The sequence below is a fragment of the Colletotrichum spaethianum genome (assembly GCF_022836535.1).
Source record: "Colletotrichum spaethianum MAFF 239500 DNA, contig17, whole genome shotgun sequence".
Lineage (NCBI taxonomy): Eukaryota > Fungi > Ascomycota > Sordariomycetes > Glomerellales > Glomerellaceae > Colletotrichum > Colletotrichum spaethianum.
Window position 1 is genome coordinate 477377 of NW_026054787.1, and position 13475 is coordinate 490851.

A 13475-nucleotide genomic window follows, 5' to 3' on the forward strand; every position below is an offset into this window, starting at 1 on the left:
CGCGCGCGCGCACAAGTGACCGCTTTAGGCAAAGTTGTCGGTGCGATCGACCCAAATGTCCTCGAGCTCGGCGAAGCTGTGGAAGTGCACCGGACGGTGCTGGTCGCTGTAGAAGGGCAGCGGGGTGTCGAGCTTCACGTGTATGGACTTCTTCTCCATGCCGGCGAAGGCCGAGCCCATGAAGCTGTAGTTCCACATGTTGTTCTCAGGCACGAGGAAGAAGCCACGGAACCGCGGGCTGAGCAGCAGCTTGCGCTTCTCGCCCATGGACGTTGTGAAACCCTGCGGTTGGTCGCTCTGCGTGTCCTTGTTCTCGGCGCCCCACTTGTAGCCCTGCGGCGTCAGACCCCAGGCCGACAGGGAGACGCTGCCAGGCGTGAAGGCGACGTTGACGGTAACGGTGTTGTGCTTGTCCCATTCTTGGTGCGCGTCGAGGAGCCGCGCATGCTCCGTCACATCAGCGGCCGACATGTACGGCAGCTCCGAGCCCGAGGCGGTGTGGATGACACCAAGTGGCTCCATGCCCTCGAGAAACTCGTGCTGCGGGAGCTGCTGCGGCAGCTGCACGTTGCGCAAGCCGCCGATCTGCGGGATCATGACAATGCACTTGATCTCCTTGACCTGGTCGTTGTCCGGCGCCGAGGAGCCGTAAAGGTAGCCGGCGACTTGGACGCGTAGGTCCGAGATGGTGATGAACCGCTTGAGGATGTTGTTGGGCATGACGTAGGTGACGTCGTCAAGGTCGTTGTCAACGGAGGAGACGTAAATGTTGTTGGCCTTGGTGCGCAGGTTCGACGTGGCAATGGCACGGGTGCGCCATTCTGTCTTGGACGCGAACGTCTGCTGCTCAAACTGCGACGTCGTCGTGACAATGATCTCCTCTCCGTGCACGTTCTGCGTCTTGGTCGTGACTGCCGTCAACTGTTGCTGCTCTTGCTGTTGCTTCTCGATCTCCGCCGCCTGCTGGCGCTGCATGGAAGGTGCAGAGATCTCCATACCCAGGATGATGTCCCGAACTTCACTGCTCGTCAGACTGGATACGTTGACGTTGTTCTTCTTGCCGTAGTCGTTGAGAATGAGGTCACGTAGTTGCGTTTCAACCTTGATCCAGTCCTCGTCAGACAATGTTGGCCAAATGTGGTGGTCCTGGGTGATGACCGTCTTGTCCGGGCGAAGGATAAGCTTCGTCTTGTCTGGGTTGACGTGCAGGGCACGCAGAATCAGGATCAGACGCGAGAAGGCCGTGTACGACGAGATGCTCTTCAGCCACTCATCGTACAGGTTGAAGAGCACCATCTGTGGCTCAGTGGCACGCAGAATCATGTCACCGAGCTTCTCAACCTTCATGGCAGCCTGGAAAGGCAGCTGCAGCTCAGAGGCTCTGATAGAGATGTTGGGAAAGTCAAGCAGATGGACTTCCAAAGGATCCAACAGACCCTTGCGAGTCACGATGAGCTGCTTCGGCTGTTCTTCCACGGGCAGAGACCGAATGAGTGCCGCCACTTCTTCGGCCGTCTTCCATTTCGCCAACTGTCCAAGACGCTTCTGACCGGCCCAGACACTAGTGTGAATGATCTTCAGGAACAATTGACCTGTCCTGGGGTTGAAGATGAAGATAGCACCGTTGATGGGCTTGGTAGTCAGGTTACCCTCAAAGGTCTTGTGGATGGTCACACGGTAGACGTTGGTGTCGTCAATGAACAGCTGCGTCTGATTGCTAAAGAGCTCAGAATAGTTCTGAGAGTTCAGGAACTCCTGGTTGCTCTCAGAGGCGTAAAGCTGCAGACCCTTGCGGATACGCTCTCTCAAGACGTACAACGCAGGGTTGGCCTTCATGATCTTGGCCATGGCCTGCTGGACGAGAACCTTCAGACCAGGGAAGTACATGCCGTACGCGGAGTACAGGTTGTAAGCCAAATCGATACCGATCATGAGACCAGTTGCTGAGGGGTAGATACTGGCACTGTCGGTGGTGTAGTCAAGGTACTTCGCACGGGTGTATCTCTCGATGTCGTGAGAGTCATAATCACCGTATCTCAACTGAACATCGATCCAGAACTTGTTTGTCGTGGTAGGCTCGATGACGTCCTTGGTGTCGAACAGCAACGATGGTCGAGTGACGTTCCATTTGTGGCTGGCGAAGAGCAGGATGTCGGCACAAGAACTGTTCATCTTGTAAGACTTTCTGGGATGGATCGTCTCTTTCTGAACCGTCTCGATGCCCAGAGACTCAAGCTCCTGGTCAAAGACCTGACACAAGTCCATGACCACGGACTCGTGTATCTTTTGCCACAAATGGGCACGGAAGATCTGGATGAGCGAAATCTTCAGCGTAGGGATCTTGCCGTGCAAGAAGATACCAGTAAGATCCAGCTGGACCTGGAAACCGACGTAAACGTTGGCTCTGTTGATCGTAGGTGACCACCAAAGAGTGAAGCGACGGTTCGGAATCTGGTTAAGACCGGATCGTTGGGCGTTGGTCAATTTCTTGAACTTCATGGATTCTCTGTAAAAAACTGTTAGCTCGTGCTCATAAGAGTTAGGGAGGGTCAACGCACTCGAATCCTGAGGCCTTTTCCCAGAACAGGCCTTCCCAGGACGGGAATCCGGTTGCCTTGAACAAGGTGTGCTCAAGGATGGTTTCGACACCACCCAGCGCCTGGATGACATCGGTACGGTACGCATTCAGATTCCAGAGTTTTCCGTCGTGTCTCTGGCTAGTCCACCAGAATGGATTGTTCTTCATGAGCTGATAGATCTTGAATTCAGCGCGAGCACGGAAACCCTTGTCGAAACTCAGGGTACTCCTGTCCTTCTGGAAGAGGGTGTTGATACGAGGGAGACCGCGATCCCAACTGTCCTCCAGGTCCTCCAGAGTCAGACGACGGTTTTGCTGGTTCGCTTCCATACGCTTCTGAGAGTACTCTGTCCAGACTCGCTGAGAGTCAATGAACTCAGCCTCCCAAGGGATGATGTAACGGAAGATGTTGGGGATGAGTGTCTCCTCGTCGTGCGTCATACCGGCGCGGTAGTGGGTAACACCGGTGTCTGTCTGCTTCGACCACCGCTTGTCACTGGCGGGGATCAAGATGTGAGAACCGGAAATCATGCCCAGACCTCCCAATTCCTTAGGAGTGTAAAACACGGCCGGAGGGAAACGAGACGGCATCTTGGAGTTCAATCCGATCTTGACTCTCGTCTGGATTTTCGTCTCACACTTGACAATGGTGTCAAGCAAGCTGACGGTCGACACTGCCGCCTCGCGGTAGTATGTAAAGAGCGCAATCAGAGCAGTGTTCCATTTGTTGGCGATCTTGGTGAATGTGGTAGATCCGGACGACATGAGGATCTGGCGAATGCGGTTGTTGAACTTTTGGATGTCCTCCTCTGTCACTTGAAGGAATGCGTGAGCCGTCCTTTCCTTAGTGGTGTTATCTACCAAAGACCAGACACTGTCCTTCACTGAGAAGTCGTCGTTCTGGTTTCGGCACTTGGGCAGAATGCGGACTTCAAAGCCGCACATAGAGAACAGCAGGTTGGGGTTGTCGCGGCTGTAGACGCTGGCAAAGCTGTCATCCCATTCGATGGTTGTAACGGAACGGGGCAATCTGTTCTTGAGATCCCAGAAGACTGCTCTGCCCAGGTTGACGTCGTGTCTCATGAGACGCATGCGAGAGTCACGCGGCCAGCACTTCTTGCTCTTGTATCCGATGACATTCTCAAAGTTAGGATCAGGCTGCTCCGTAAGGAATCGTTGAATGAGATCTCGCGACTCGTCCGCAGTGAAGCGCAGGAAGACCCAGATCTTGTCAATGTAACGAGTGTACAGACGAATAGGATGCCTAGTCTCGGTCTCCTTGTCTCGGAACTGGAGGAAATCGTTGGGGCTTTGAGGGGGGCCTGCAATCTCGCTGGCTCGCTGAGGGCCGAGGAGAAGAAGATCGAGGACAAGGCCATAGTATTGGAAGACGAATGCCGAGAACTGCAAGCCACGAATCATACCGTAGCTGTTGACGTGGTTCATGTCTTTGTATGTCAACTGCACGTTGTTCTTGGCAGTGATGTAATCCGCGAGGTTGTGGTCCATGATCAATCGAAGAAGTGAGTTGAGGAGGGTCAACTCTATCTTCTCGTAGACCTTGGACAGTTCCGTCTCAATCATGACGTTACACTCTCCGTTCTCGGTCTCCCAGACCTTGTCGAGGTTATTGATTCCTTGTGCCCACTTGTATGTCAAAAGTGGTGGGACCTCAGAGTCTGAAGGCTTGATCCACGCGGGAAAAAGGTGACGCTGGTCGGCTTGGTACCACAGGTACTGATCGAGGTAGGCATCGCTAATCTTCTCAATCGGCTCAATATCGTATACAGGGTTGATGGTGCTGTAGTTATCGTTCATGTCGATACCGACTTCTTTGAATGCGCGCTGCGTGAGCAAGAAGCGCTTGATTCGCTCCAACGTAGTACCAGGGCTGTCATAAGCCTGTTCGATTAAAGCTAGCTCTTCACGCTGGCTCTGGTTGAGACGGCCCTTGACTGAGTATGCCTCTCGCAAACGCTCCAATGCAAGAATAAGGATCTTGGTGTCGTGTTTGTAAGACACGGAGGGGAAAGGAATAGGAGAGAATTTGCGAGACTCCAGCCAATGGACTGTGGTCGTGTAAATCGCCACGGCCTCCTCGGAGGAAACGTAAGGGCCATCCTTCATGTGGTTGTGCTGTCTCTCTTGCTCGGCCTTCAGCCAGAGTCGAGTCAAACGACCAACGTTCTTCTTCGCGACCGTCTTGTCAACAGTAGCACCGCGGCGGATACGCTCACGGTTGTAGTGAGCCACCGAGATCCACCAGTCAGCCTTAGCCTTGACATAACGCAGAATGATGTTCTCGATTGGTGCGGGCAGACCAGGCACCTTCCAGGGGATGTTACTCTTCCAGCATCTCCACGCCTCGGACAGGTGCTGAAGCACGGTGTTAACCTTATTTTGTTTGATACCTTCGGGCATCATATCCATCAAGTCAGCCATGACGGACGCACGTAGTTCGAGATCAAAATGCGACTCCACGCGCTGCTTGGTGACGGTCTTCGCAACACCCTTGCTGTGGCGACCCTCGAATTGACGGGACAGTAGGTTACCAAGCCATCTCTCGAGCAGGGGGATGATGCCTCTCATGAAGAAAAGCCAGACTCGCCACGCGGGAGCCCAGAAACCGCAGCCAGGACCCTTGCCAACAGGCGCCGAGTTGAAGCGGTAGTAGATCAAGTGCTTCAAATCCTTGCAGGAACGAATTTGATGCATGAGCTTGTACTTGTAACGGTACATACCGGTAAGCTGTCCGACATGGTTGAAGGCGTACAGGATACCGTCAGCAAGTTGGAAGGCGTCGATGTTGCCAAGTCGATATTGAACTTGGGCATCCACAATCAACTTTGTCAGGCGCAGGATTTCACGCATGAGGTGGAATGCGTTTCCGAAACGAGACTTCTTTCGCTCCTTGGTGGTCAAGGTCTTGACGGGCTTCAGGTTGAAGTTGTAGTCGAGATGAAGATAAGTAAGGTTCTTGCGGTGGATGAGAAGGTTGAGCATGTTGAATCCTTGCCGGCAAACCTGAAGACCTGCTTCAACCCAGTCGATCTCAGTTTGTTGGAAGAACTTCGTCTGCTTTAGGTTACGCATCAAGTTCTGGTTTTGCTGCGACTTGGGCTTCTTCTTGTGAAGCTCGTTCAAGACATAGTTCTTAAGCAGCTTCTGGTAAGAGACGCGGACCTTGACTGGAGGCTTGTCCGAAGGAGGGTGCTCAAGATACCACTGCTTGATGAGAGGAACATCCTGCGCTCGCACCATGCGACCTGATCGCCGGTTGAATGGGAACGGAGCCCACCACAACTCAATGGCTGATGCGGTGTCCTCGTTGGTTAGGTCCTCATCTGCAAGGAAGGGCTCGAATTCGGCAGGAAGCTCGAACGCTTCATCCTCTGGCTCTTCATTGTTGCCAGGGCCGAACAGCTCGTCCTCGTGGCTAACGGTCAGATTCTTTGGCGCTACCGCCCGTGAAGAGATGGGGTGAATCCTCCTATCGAAATGGAATGCGGGAAGGTCGGGGTTGTCTGATCTCTCGAACACGGCTTGAGGATGCGAATGCCATGCAAGGTGAACACTCCGGGGAAGCGAGTTGTAGAGATAGGGGTAAGCCACACGGAACTCGGTCCGGATGGGGTTTCGGAAAATGATGCGATCAATAGCGTTGAACTCGCCGAAGTCCTCGTCGTTCGGGTCGATGTCCTTGTAAAGAGGCTCGAACCTAGGTCCACCAGGAAGGGCGACGTTCAGGGCCTTTCCGGTGAGGAAACTCTTTAGGTCGAAGAGATAGAAATAGTTCTTGTCCACCACATCAGAAATGAGGGGCCGACTCAATCTGAAGAGGGTAGCCATCTGCTGGAGGTTGAGGTTCCATGAACGGTAGCTCTCGCCATTGACATGAGGAGTATCAATGAGCGGCCTGTGGTCGTAGAACCAGTCGTACACAGCGGCATCTTCCTCCTCGTTGAGCTCCATCTGGATGGGTTCTAGGGGCTCAACGTCTTCGATATTTTCGGACCATGACAGAGGCGGCTCCTCGTCATCGAAAGGAGGAAAACGCATACGCTTGAAAAGGCGTCTGTCTGCCTTTTCTTTCCTCATAAAAGTCCACATCATCGCCCACTGCGCAAAGTAGACGGGCTCAATGACTCTTGGAATCTCGTTGACCAGCGTCAAGCAACCGTTGACGTGGTAGAGAACCTTGACCTTCCGATCAGACTCCCATGGCATGGGCATGTTTTCGAGAAGCTTCATGACAGCATGGGGCATGAACTTCAACGCACCCAGGTAGCTGCGCTTGTCGCTTGTGTATTTCTTTTGCGACACATCGCCGATATCCTTGACGATCTTGCGCAGATGCTCCGGTGGCATGTCGGCCTTCTGTGTCTCAACAAACCCACCCTTGCGCTTCTCGCCAAACCGATTGCGCTGGCTGCGGAGCCATTCCTTCTTCTTTTGGGCGAACTTGGCGATCTGGGGATCGGTCGGGGGGCGATAACCCGGCGGCGGGGGAGCTGGTGCAGCAGGCGGCGGAGGAAGCGAAGATGATGGAGGAGGAGGAGGCGGCGGCGGAGGACCCCATCCAGGGGGAGGAGGTGGTGGGAAGGACATCTCGACTTGATGGTAGACTCGTCTCGCGTGCGTGGGAAGTCGTCAAAGTCGAGGAGTCGCAGGCGCGACTTTCAAGACGCGAAAGTCGTAATTGAAGGCGCAGCGCAATTCCGGTTGACATTCGATGTCGGCCTGGAGTTGCGTGCAGATAAAAACGGTCGACTGGTCCCGCAGAAGTTCACAGCGATGACCGAAGCCGTGATGGTGTTGTTGTTGGTATTAAGCGATGTTTGATGAGTTCATCGACGATGAACCTCGCCGCGCCATCGAAATTTTTGGGTATGCAGCTCTGTCCTGGGAGGAAGGAGGTCGATACACGCTAGTCCTCTTGGGGAAAGACTCGGTCACGTGGAGGCGCGAGCTTGGATGGCGGTGCTATAGAAAGTCCGGGCGGGCGCGGCAGTTCTGGATGTGTGTGGTTCATGGCTGGACAGCTGAGTCATCCCAAGCCTCAGTGTGAGTCGACCAGCCAGCAGAGGAGAGAGCACCGGCCACGAATGGGGAACCTCAAACTTTTCAGGTGGAGTAGCCAGCACCTTGCCACCCTACATCTTAGCGCCGCCCAGCCTAAAGTCGCAGTCACTCAGAGTCACCGCTGTGACTGGAACAACCCCGCTGCCACCTGTGGCTCGATTTGCCAGCTGTCGTTCGCTAAGGGCCAAATTCATCCCCCACCAAATTGAAATTTCTTGATCACCACAATTATACCCCCGCCGCCGTGACAAGTCCGACGACAAAACTCAACTGCCGTCGACCCCGCGCTTCCCAGTCGCATCAGCCAAATCGTCCGTCTGAACGAACCGAAAGCGATCGCCAATATGTCTCGATTTTTCCGCGGCGGAGACGACAGCTCCACCGACTCGTCGTCCGACGAGGAGGAGCTCTACTCCGAGGAGGAGGAGGAAGAGGAGCAGGAGGAGCAGGAGGAGGATTCTGAGGAGGAGGAGGACTCCGACTCCGATTCCGACGACAGCGAAGGTGGAAAGAAGGCCGGTGCCTCGCGTTTCCTTCGCGATGCTTCTTCAGAGAGCGAAGATTCCGAGGACGAGGAGCGGGTAAAGGTCAAGAGTGCCAAGGACAAGCGTACCGAGGAACTCGAGGCGACCATCAAGCTCATCGACAACGGCCGAAAGATTGGTGACTGGGCTTCCATCTCCACAGGTAAGATGCGCCGAGACGCCGTGGGACGCCCGACTGTGCGCTGACATTGTCTCAGAGTTCGACAAGCTCAACCGCCAGGTCACAAAACTCCAGGATGGCGGCAAGACCCCCAAGATTTACATCAAGACGATTGCCGAGCTTGAGGACTACATGAACGAGGCCGTTGCCAAGCAGAAGGTCTCTACCAAGAGGATGAACGCGACCACTGCCCGTGGATTGAACGCCGTCAAGCAGAAGATCAAGAAGATCGTCAAGGACTACCAGTCCCAGGTCGAGGCCTACCGCGCAAACAACGATGGCTTCATGGAGTCTGAGGAGGAGGAGGAGAAGCCCGCCCCCAAGGCCAAGAAGTCTGACCGCTACCGTGAGCCGGTCGAGGAGGCCGCCGAGGACGACGACGAGGGCTTCGCCACCGTCGGAAAGGGCGGCCGCACGCTGCAGTTCACCCCTGAGAGCATCTTCAAGCACCTGCGCAGCATCATGGAGACTCGCGGAAAGAAGAACACCGACAAGCAGGAGCAGATTAAGATTATGGAGAAGCTCAACGAGATCGCCAACACCCCCTACCAGAAGATCCGCGTTCTCCTGACGCTCGTCTCTACTCGCTTCGACCTTGGCTCCGGCGGTGCCTCTTACATGCCCGTTGAGCACTGGAAGGCCGCCGAGAAGGAGCTGAACCAGCTTCTCGAGGTCCTTGAGAAGAACAAAGACTACGTCGTTGTCGAGAACGCCGAGGAGTGGGATGATGACGAGAAGCCCCTGCGTTGGAGAAGGACCAGAAGTACATCAAGGTCCCGGGAAGCATTGTTTCCTACGTCGAGCGTTTGGATGACGAGCTCACCCGCTCCCTCCAAAACATCGACCCTCACACCTCCGAGTACATCGACCGCCTTACCGACGAGGGCGCCCTCTACAACACCGTCTTCCGCGGCATGCTGTACTACGAGTACCTCCGCAAGGACGCCGACCTCGAGATCCCCCAGGAGAGCATCAACCGTATCGTGACTCGTCGCCTCGAGCACGTTTACTTTAAGGTCAGTGATTGCATGCCATGTTGGCGGAACTCTTGTGCTAACCGGTTCTACAGCCCGCCCAGGTCGTCAAGATCCTCGAGGACAACTGCTGGAAGAACGTCCCCTCTGACGTTGAGTCCATCATCACCCCCCGCGACCAGGCCCAGGATGCCGGCAACCTCGTCAACGTCCTTTGCAACTACCTCTTCAGCAACGCCGAGGGCATTCTCCGCGCTCGCGCCATGCTTTGCCAGGTCTACTTCCTTGCCCTCCACGACGAGTACTACAGGGCTCGTGACATGATGCTCATGTCTCACTTGCAAGAGAACATCCCCAACTTTGACGTCCTCTCCCAGATTCTCTACAACCGCACCCTCGTCCAGGTCGGTCTCTGCGCCTTCCGCCAGGGTCTCGTCTACGACGCCCAGAACACTCTGCAGGAGATCTGCGGCAGTGGTCGCCAGAAGGAGCTCCTCGCCCAGGGTGTCATGATCCAGAGATACAGCCAGGTCTCGCCCGAGCAGGAGAAGCTGGAGAAGCAGCGCCAGCTCCCCTTCCACATGCACATCAACCTCGAGCTCCTTGAGTGCGTCTACCTGACGTGCAGCATGCTCCTGGAGATCCCCCTGCTCGCCCAGACCGGCTCCTCCCCCGACGTCAAGAAGCGCGTCATCAGCAAGACGTACCGTCGCATGCTCGAGTACCACGAGCGCCAGATCTTCACCGGCCCCCCGGAGAACACGAGAGACCACGTCATGCAGGCGTCCAAGGCTTTGGCGGCCGGCGAGTGGAAGAAGTCGACCACCTTCATCCACAGCATCAAGATCTGGGATCTCATGCCCAACACGGAGGACATCAAGACGATGCTCTCCAAGCAGATCCAGGAGGAGGGTCTGCGGACGTACCTCTTCACCTACGCCCCCTTCTACGACACCCTGGCCGTGGAGACCCTCAGCAACATGTTCGAGCTGGATGCCAGCAAGGTCCTCGCCATCGTCAGCAAGATGATCAGCCACGAGGAGCTCGCGGCGTCCCTCGACCAGGTCACATCGACCGTCATCTTCCGCAAGGGCGTCGAGCTCAGCCGTCTCCAGAGCCTTGCCCTCGCCCTGTCAGACAAGGCGAGCGCGCTCATCGAGACCAACGAGCGGACACTGGAGCAGCGCACTCAGGGCTCGGCCAATGCGTTTGAGAGACAGGGCGGCCGCGGCGGCCGCGGAGGTCGCGGCGGCGCGAGAGGCGGCAACCGGGGCGGCGCGAGGACGGGCGGTAACCCCCAACGGCAGGCCGGCGGTACCCAGTTCACGGGCGGCGCGTTGGGTGCCGCGGTTCGGGGTTAGAGCAGGAGGAAGAAGAACGGGACGAGCAACGGTCTGGAGGTTTCACGCTTTGTATCTGCATTAGGGTTGGTTGCTTAATCTCAAAATACCGGCCGCGAGGTTCAGAAGAGACAGAGCCTTGGCTGGTTAGGTGTTTGTAGCTTCAGGGAATAGAAGCTGATAGAGTTACGACTTGTCCATGATGCCGAGAGTGTACGAATGTCACGAGTTAGCGGCTGCTACTGTTGTTCTAGTCTACCCGTGACCTCGATGAAGCTCCCTAGACGCAAAGTACGGCGAGTGATGGATCCCAACTCGAGGATTCCATTGTGATCAAATCCGCCGAGGAGCTTTCGAGCGAGTATATTTTCGACCTGGTGTCAGCGCAGGTGGTCACTCGGCGTTTGCAAAGGGGATCGAGGTGTGGCCCCGGCCACCCTGCGGAAGAAGTGTGCCCTGTGTGCCAATGTCTCACTCCCCTATGCAGTCAAGCCTCGCATAGCAAGAAGTCTACACCCCCACCCACGCAACTGCGCACCAAGAAGATGACGGTGTGCAGCAACGACTTCGAGATGGCGGGCACGCTCCCTTATTGCGAACCTTGTTTCCAGAGGTTCATCCCAAAGCCACTTGAGTTGTTCGACGGTCAAGATTGTCAACATCGGATCTCCGATCCACTCAATAACCCGCCTTGCTAGCTCAATCGGTAGAGCGTGAGACTCTTAATCTCAAGGTTGCGGGTTCGACCCCCGCGTGAGGCTCAAATCCTCACCGCGATTGGCATAGCCATTCTTCGGGTTAATCTTTTGCTTTTTGTCCTCGCCTACTCGCCTAGCGATCTTTGCTGGTTGTTGGCTTCCCAACTGTTCTCCAACCCCTAGCAATGACGTGCCAGACTTGGTCTCTCTCTTGCGCATTTTCTGGATCTTTTCTGTTCCAAAGGTTTCTACTGAGTGGAAGGTGTCACCGAGCGTCCTGTCTGTGGATGCGACGTTTCGCCCCAAAGCACTCGATGCGGGCGTGCGCGCGACCGGTCCGAAGAAAAGGGTTGGACACCCGGTCTGAAAAGGCATGCCCCGGGTCGGTCCTGGGCGTCGAACCGTCCCGGTACAAATGCAAGGGTGTACGAGAACCCATTCGGAAGCGTTCGGAGGCCGGAACAGGGCACGGGGTAGAAAACAGCAGAATGCCACACCCAAGTCGTGGGTGATGCTCGTTCCCGTGTTGTGGGTTTCGCCTCGACACATGCGCACACGGATAGACGGACACACCCAAGGGGCGAGACGCGATGTGGCGCCAGTTGGGGGATTTGAAAGATCTGAGTAAGGACGGGGGACGCTGACGCTGACCAATCTGAGGACAGCGAAAGGAAAATTTCAACTCGTTCGGTCGACATCCCAATGGCCAGATACGACTGTGTTTCCATTGAGTTTTCGGGTTTCGAGCATCCCGTAATTCAATGTCTGCGTAGAGTCAGTCACAAGGTTGGAATCTTCTTCGAGTGTTGTTAAGCTGCACAAGTTCATCCCACGTTCGCATCAGACCGTCGCCACAAACCCGCCTGCCAAAAACGCGCGGACCAATCCGGCAGAGCCTAAAGCAAAGGGGGGGAAGCAGACAGTCAGCCGCGCGGTGTCCATCCCGGGCTCTTTGTTGCCTCTTTTAGCGGCGAGCTGCCTGGAAACAGTCTAGCCTACCCGCCGAGGAGACAGGGAAGAACATTTTTGGCCCCCGAGTTGTTGGAGGGGTTGCGCGCGCGCGCATGGGTATGGTGGCTGCTAGAATAGGATAAAACCTCTTGAACAAGCGCATCCCACGCAGTTTCCAAGTGAAAAAAAATGACAGTTCTCTTCCCCCTACCTGCTTACCCCCCTTGTTTATCCTAGAGACATGAGAACGGTACACTCTGGCTTGAGAATTTCATCACAAAGTAGCCGCGCCGTTCATCTCCGCCCCGGGCCTTTTCTTCGCATCGCATCCCGGAGCATCCCCGGTGCTGTCGCAACCAGTCGCTTCTCGCCCTTCACCCCCTCCAGCATCCGCAGGTTCAGCGCCATGTCCAGCAACGAGGCCGAACAGCCCCAGGCGGCGGCTGCATCAACGGAGCAGTCCGTTGCGGCCCAGCCTGAGCTGCCTCCTCTCACGCCGGCCGAGTTCAAAGTGTACAACCAGATGGCCGACAAGATGGAATACTTTGTAAGATACTCACCCTCCTTCTGCACTGGCGCTCATTCCGCCAAGCCGCCACGACCTCTCGTGGCCCAGCCCAAAGGACTGCACCTTGGACATGACGGGGCAACCAGCTAACACGCCCGCCAGCACAGCCATTTCCGGCGCCAATGGACCCTGCTCTACGACGCCGCCACCACCGGCCGGCGCCCGCAGAACATGACGCTCAAGCAGTTCATCAACACGGGCCTGCAGTTCGCACAGCACCTGACGGGGCACCACAGCATCGAGGAGACGTACGTGTTCCCCATGCTCGCGCGCCGGATGCCCGAGTTCCGCGCCGGCCGCGCCGAGCTGCTGCGCCAGCACAAGGAGATCCACAAGGGGCTCGACGGCTTCGAGGACTACCTCCACCGCTGCCGCTCCGGCGAGACGGAGCTCGAGCTCGGCGTCCTCAAGGAGAAGATGGACACCTGGGGCGGCGTGCTGTGGAAGCACCTCGACCAGGAGGTCGTGACGCTCGGGGCCGAGAACATGAGGCGGTACTGGACGATGGAGGAGGTGAGGAACATGCCCATGTGAGGAACATGCCCATGTGAGCATGTGTGTGTGTTGTGTGTGTGTGAG

At 56.1% G+C, this 13475-nt stretch overlaps 3 protein-coding genes and 1 non-coding gene across 4 annotated transcripts; 3 read left to right on the plus strand and 1 right to left on the minus strand.

Annotated features, from left to right (window-relative positions):
* Positions 1 to 24: 24 nt before the first annotated feature.
* Positions 25 to 7186, minus strand: ColSpa_06936 (pre-mRNA-processing-splicing factor 8; the record flags this gene model as incomplete). Its single annotated transcript, XM_049273148.1, has 2 exons — positions 25 to 2506; positions 2559 to 7186. 2 exons carry the CDS (start codon positions 7184 to 7186, stop codon positions 25 to 27), a joined length of 7110 nt encoding a protein of 2369 aa, XP_049129105.1.
* Positions 7187 to 8004: 818 nt separating this feature from the next.
* ColSpa_06937 (eukaryotic translation initiation factor 3 subunit C) lies at positions 8005 to 10700 on the plus strand (the record flags this gene model as incomplete). The annotated part of the gene is given in 4 exon segments (XM_049273149.1): positions 8005 to 8347; positions 8403 to 9138; positions 9150 to 9381; positions 9435 to 10700. 4 exon segments carry the CDS (start codon positions 8005 to 8007, stop codon positions 10698 to 10700), a joined length of 2577 nt encoding a protein of 858 aa, XP_049129106.1.
* A 667-nt stretch (positions 10701 to 11367) lies between these two features.
* On the plus strand, positions 11368 to 11440 carry ColSpa_tRNA_185. Its single transcript has one exon. It is a non-coding gene; the product is annotated as a tRNA-Lys (tRNA).
* A 1294-nt stretch (positions 11441 to 12734) lies between these two features.
* On the plus strand, positions 12735 to 13430 carry ColSpa_06938 (uncharacterized protein; the record flags this gene model as incomplete). Its single annotated transcript, XM_049273150.1, has 2 exons — positions 12735 to 12875; positions 12999 to 13430. 2 exons carry the CDS (start codon positions 12735 to 12737, stop codon positions 13428 to 13430), a joined length of 573 nt encoding a protein of 190 aa, XP_049129107.1.
* Between the last annotated feature and the right edge of the window lie 45 nt (positions 13431 to 13475).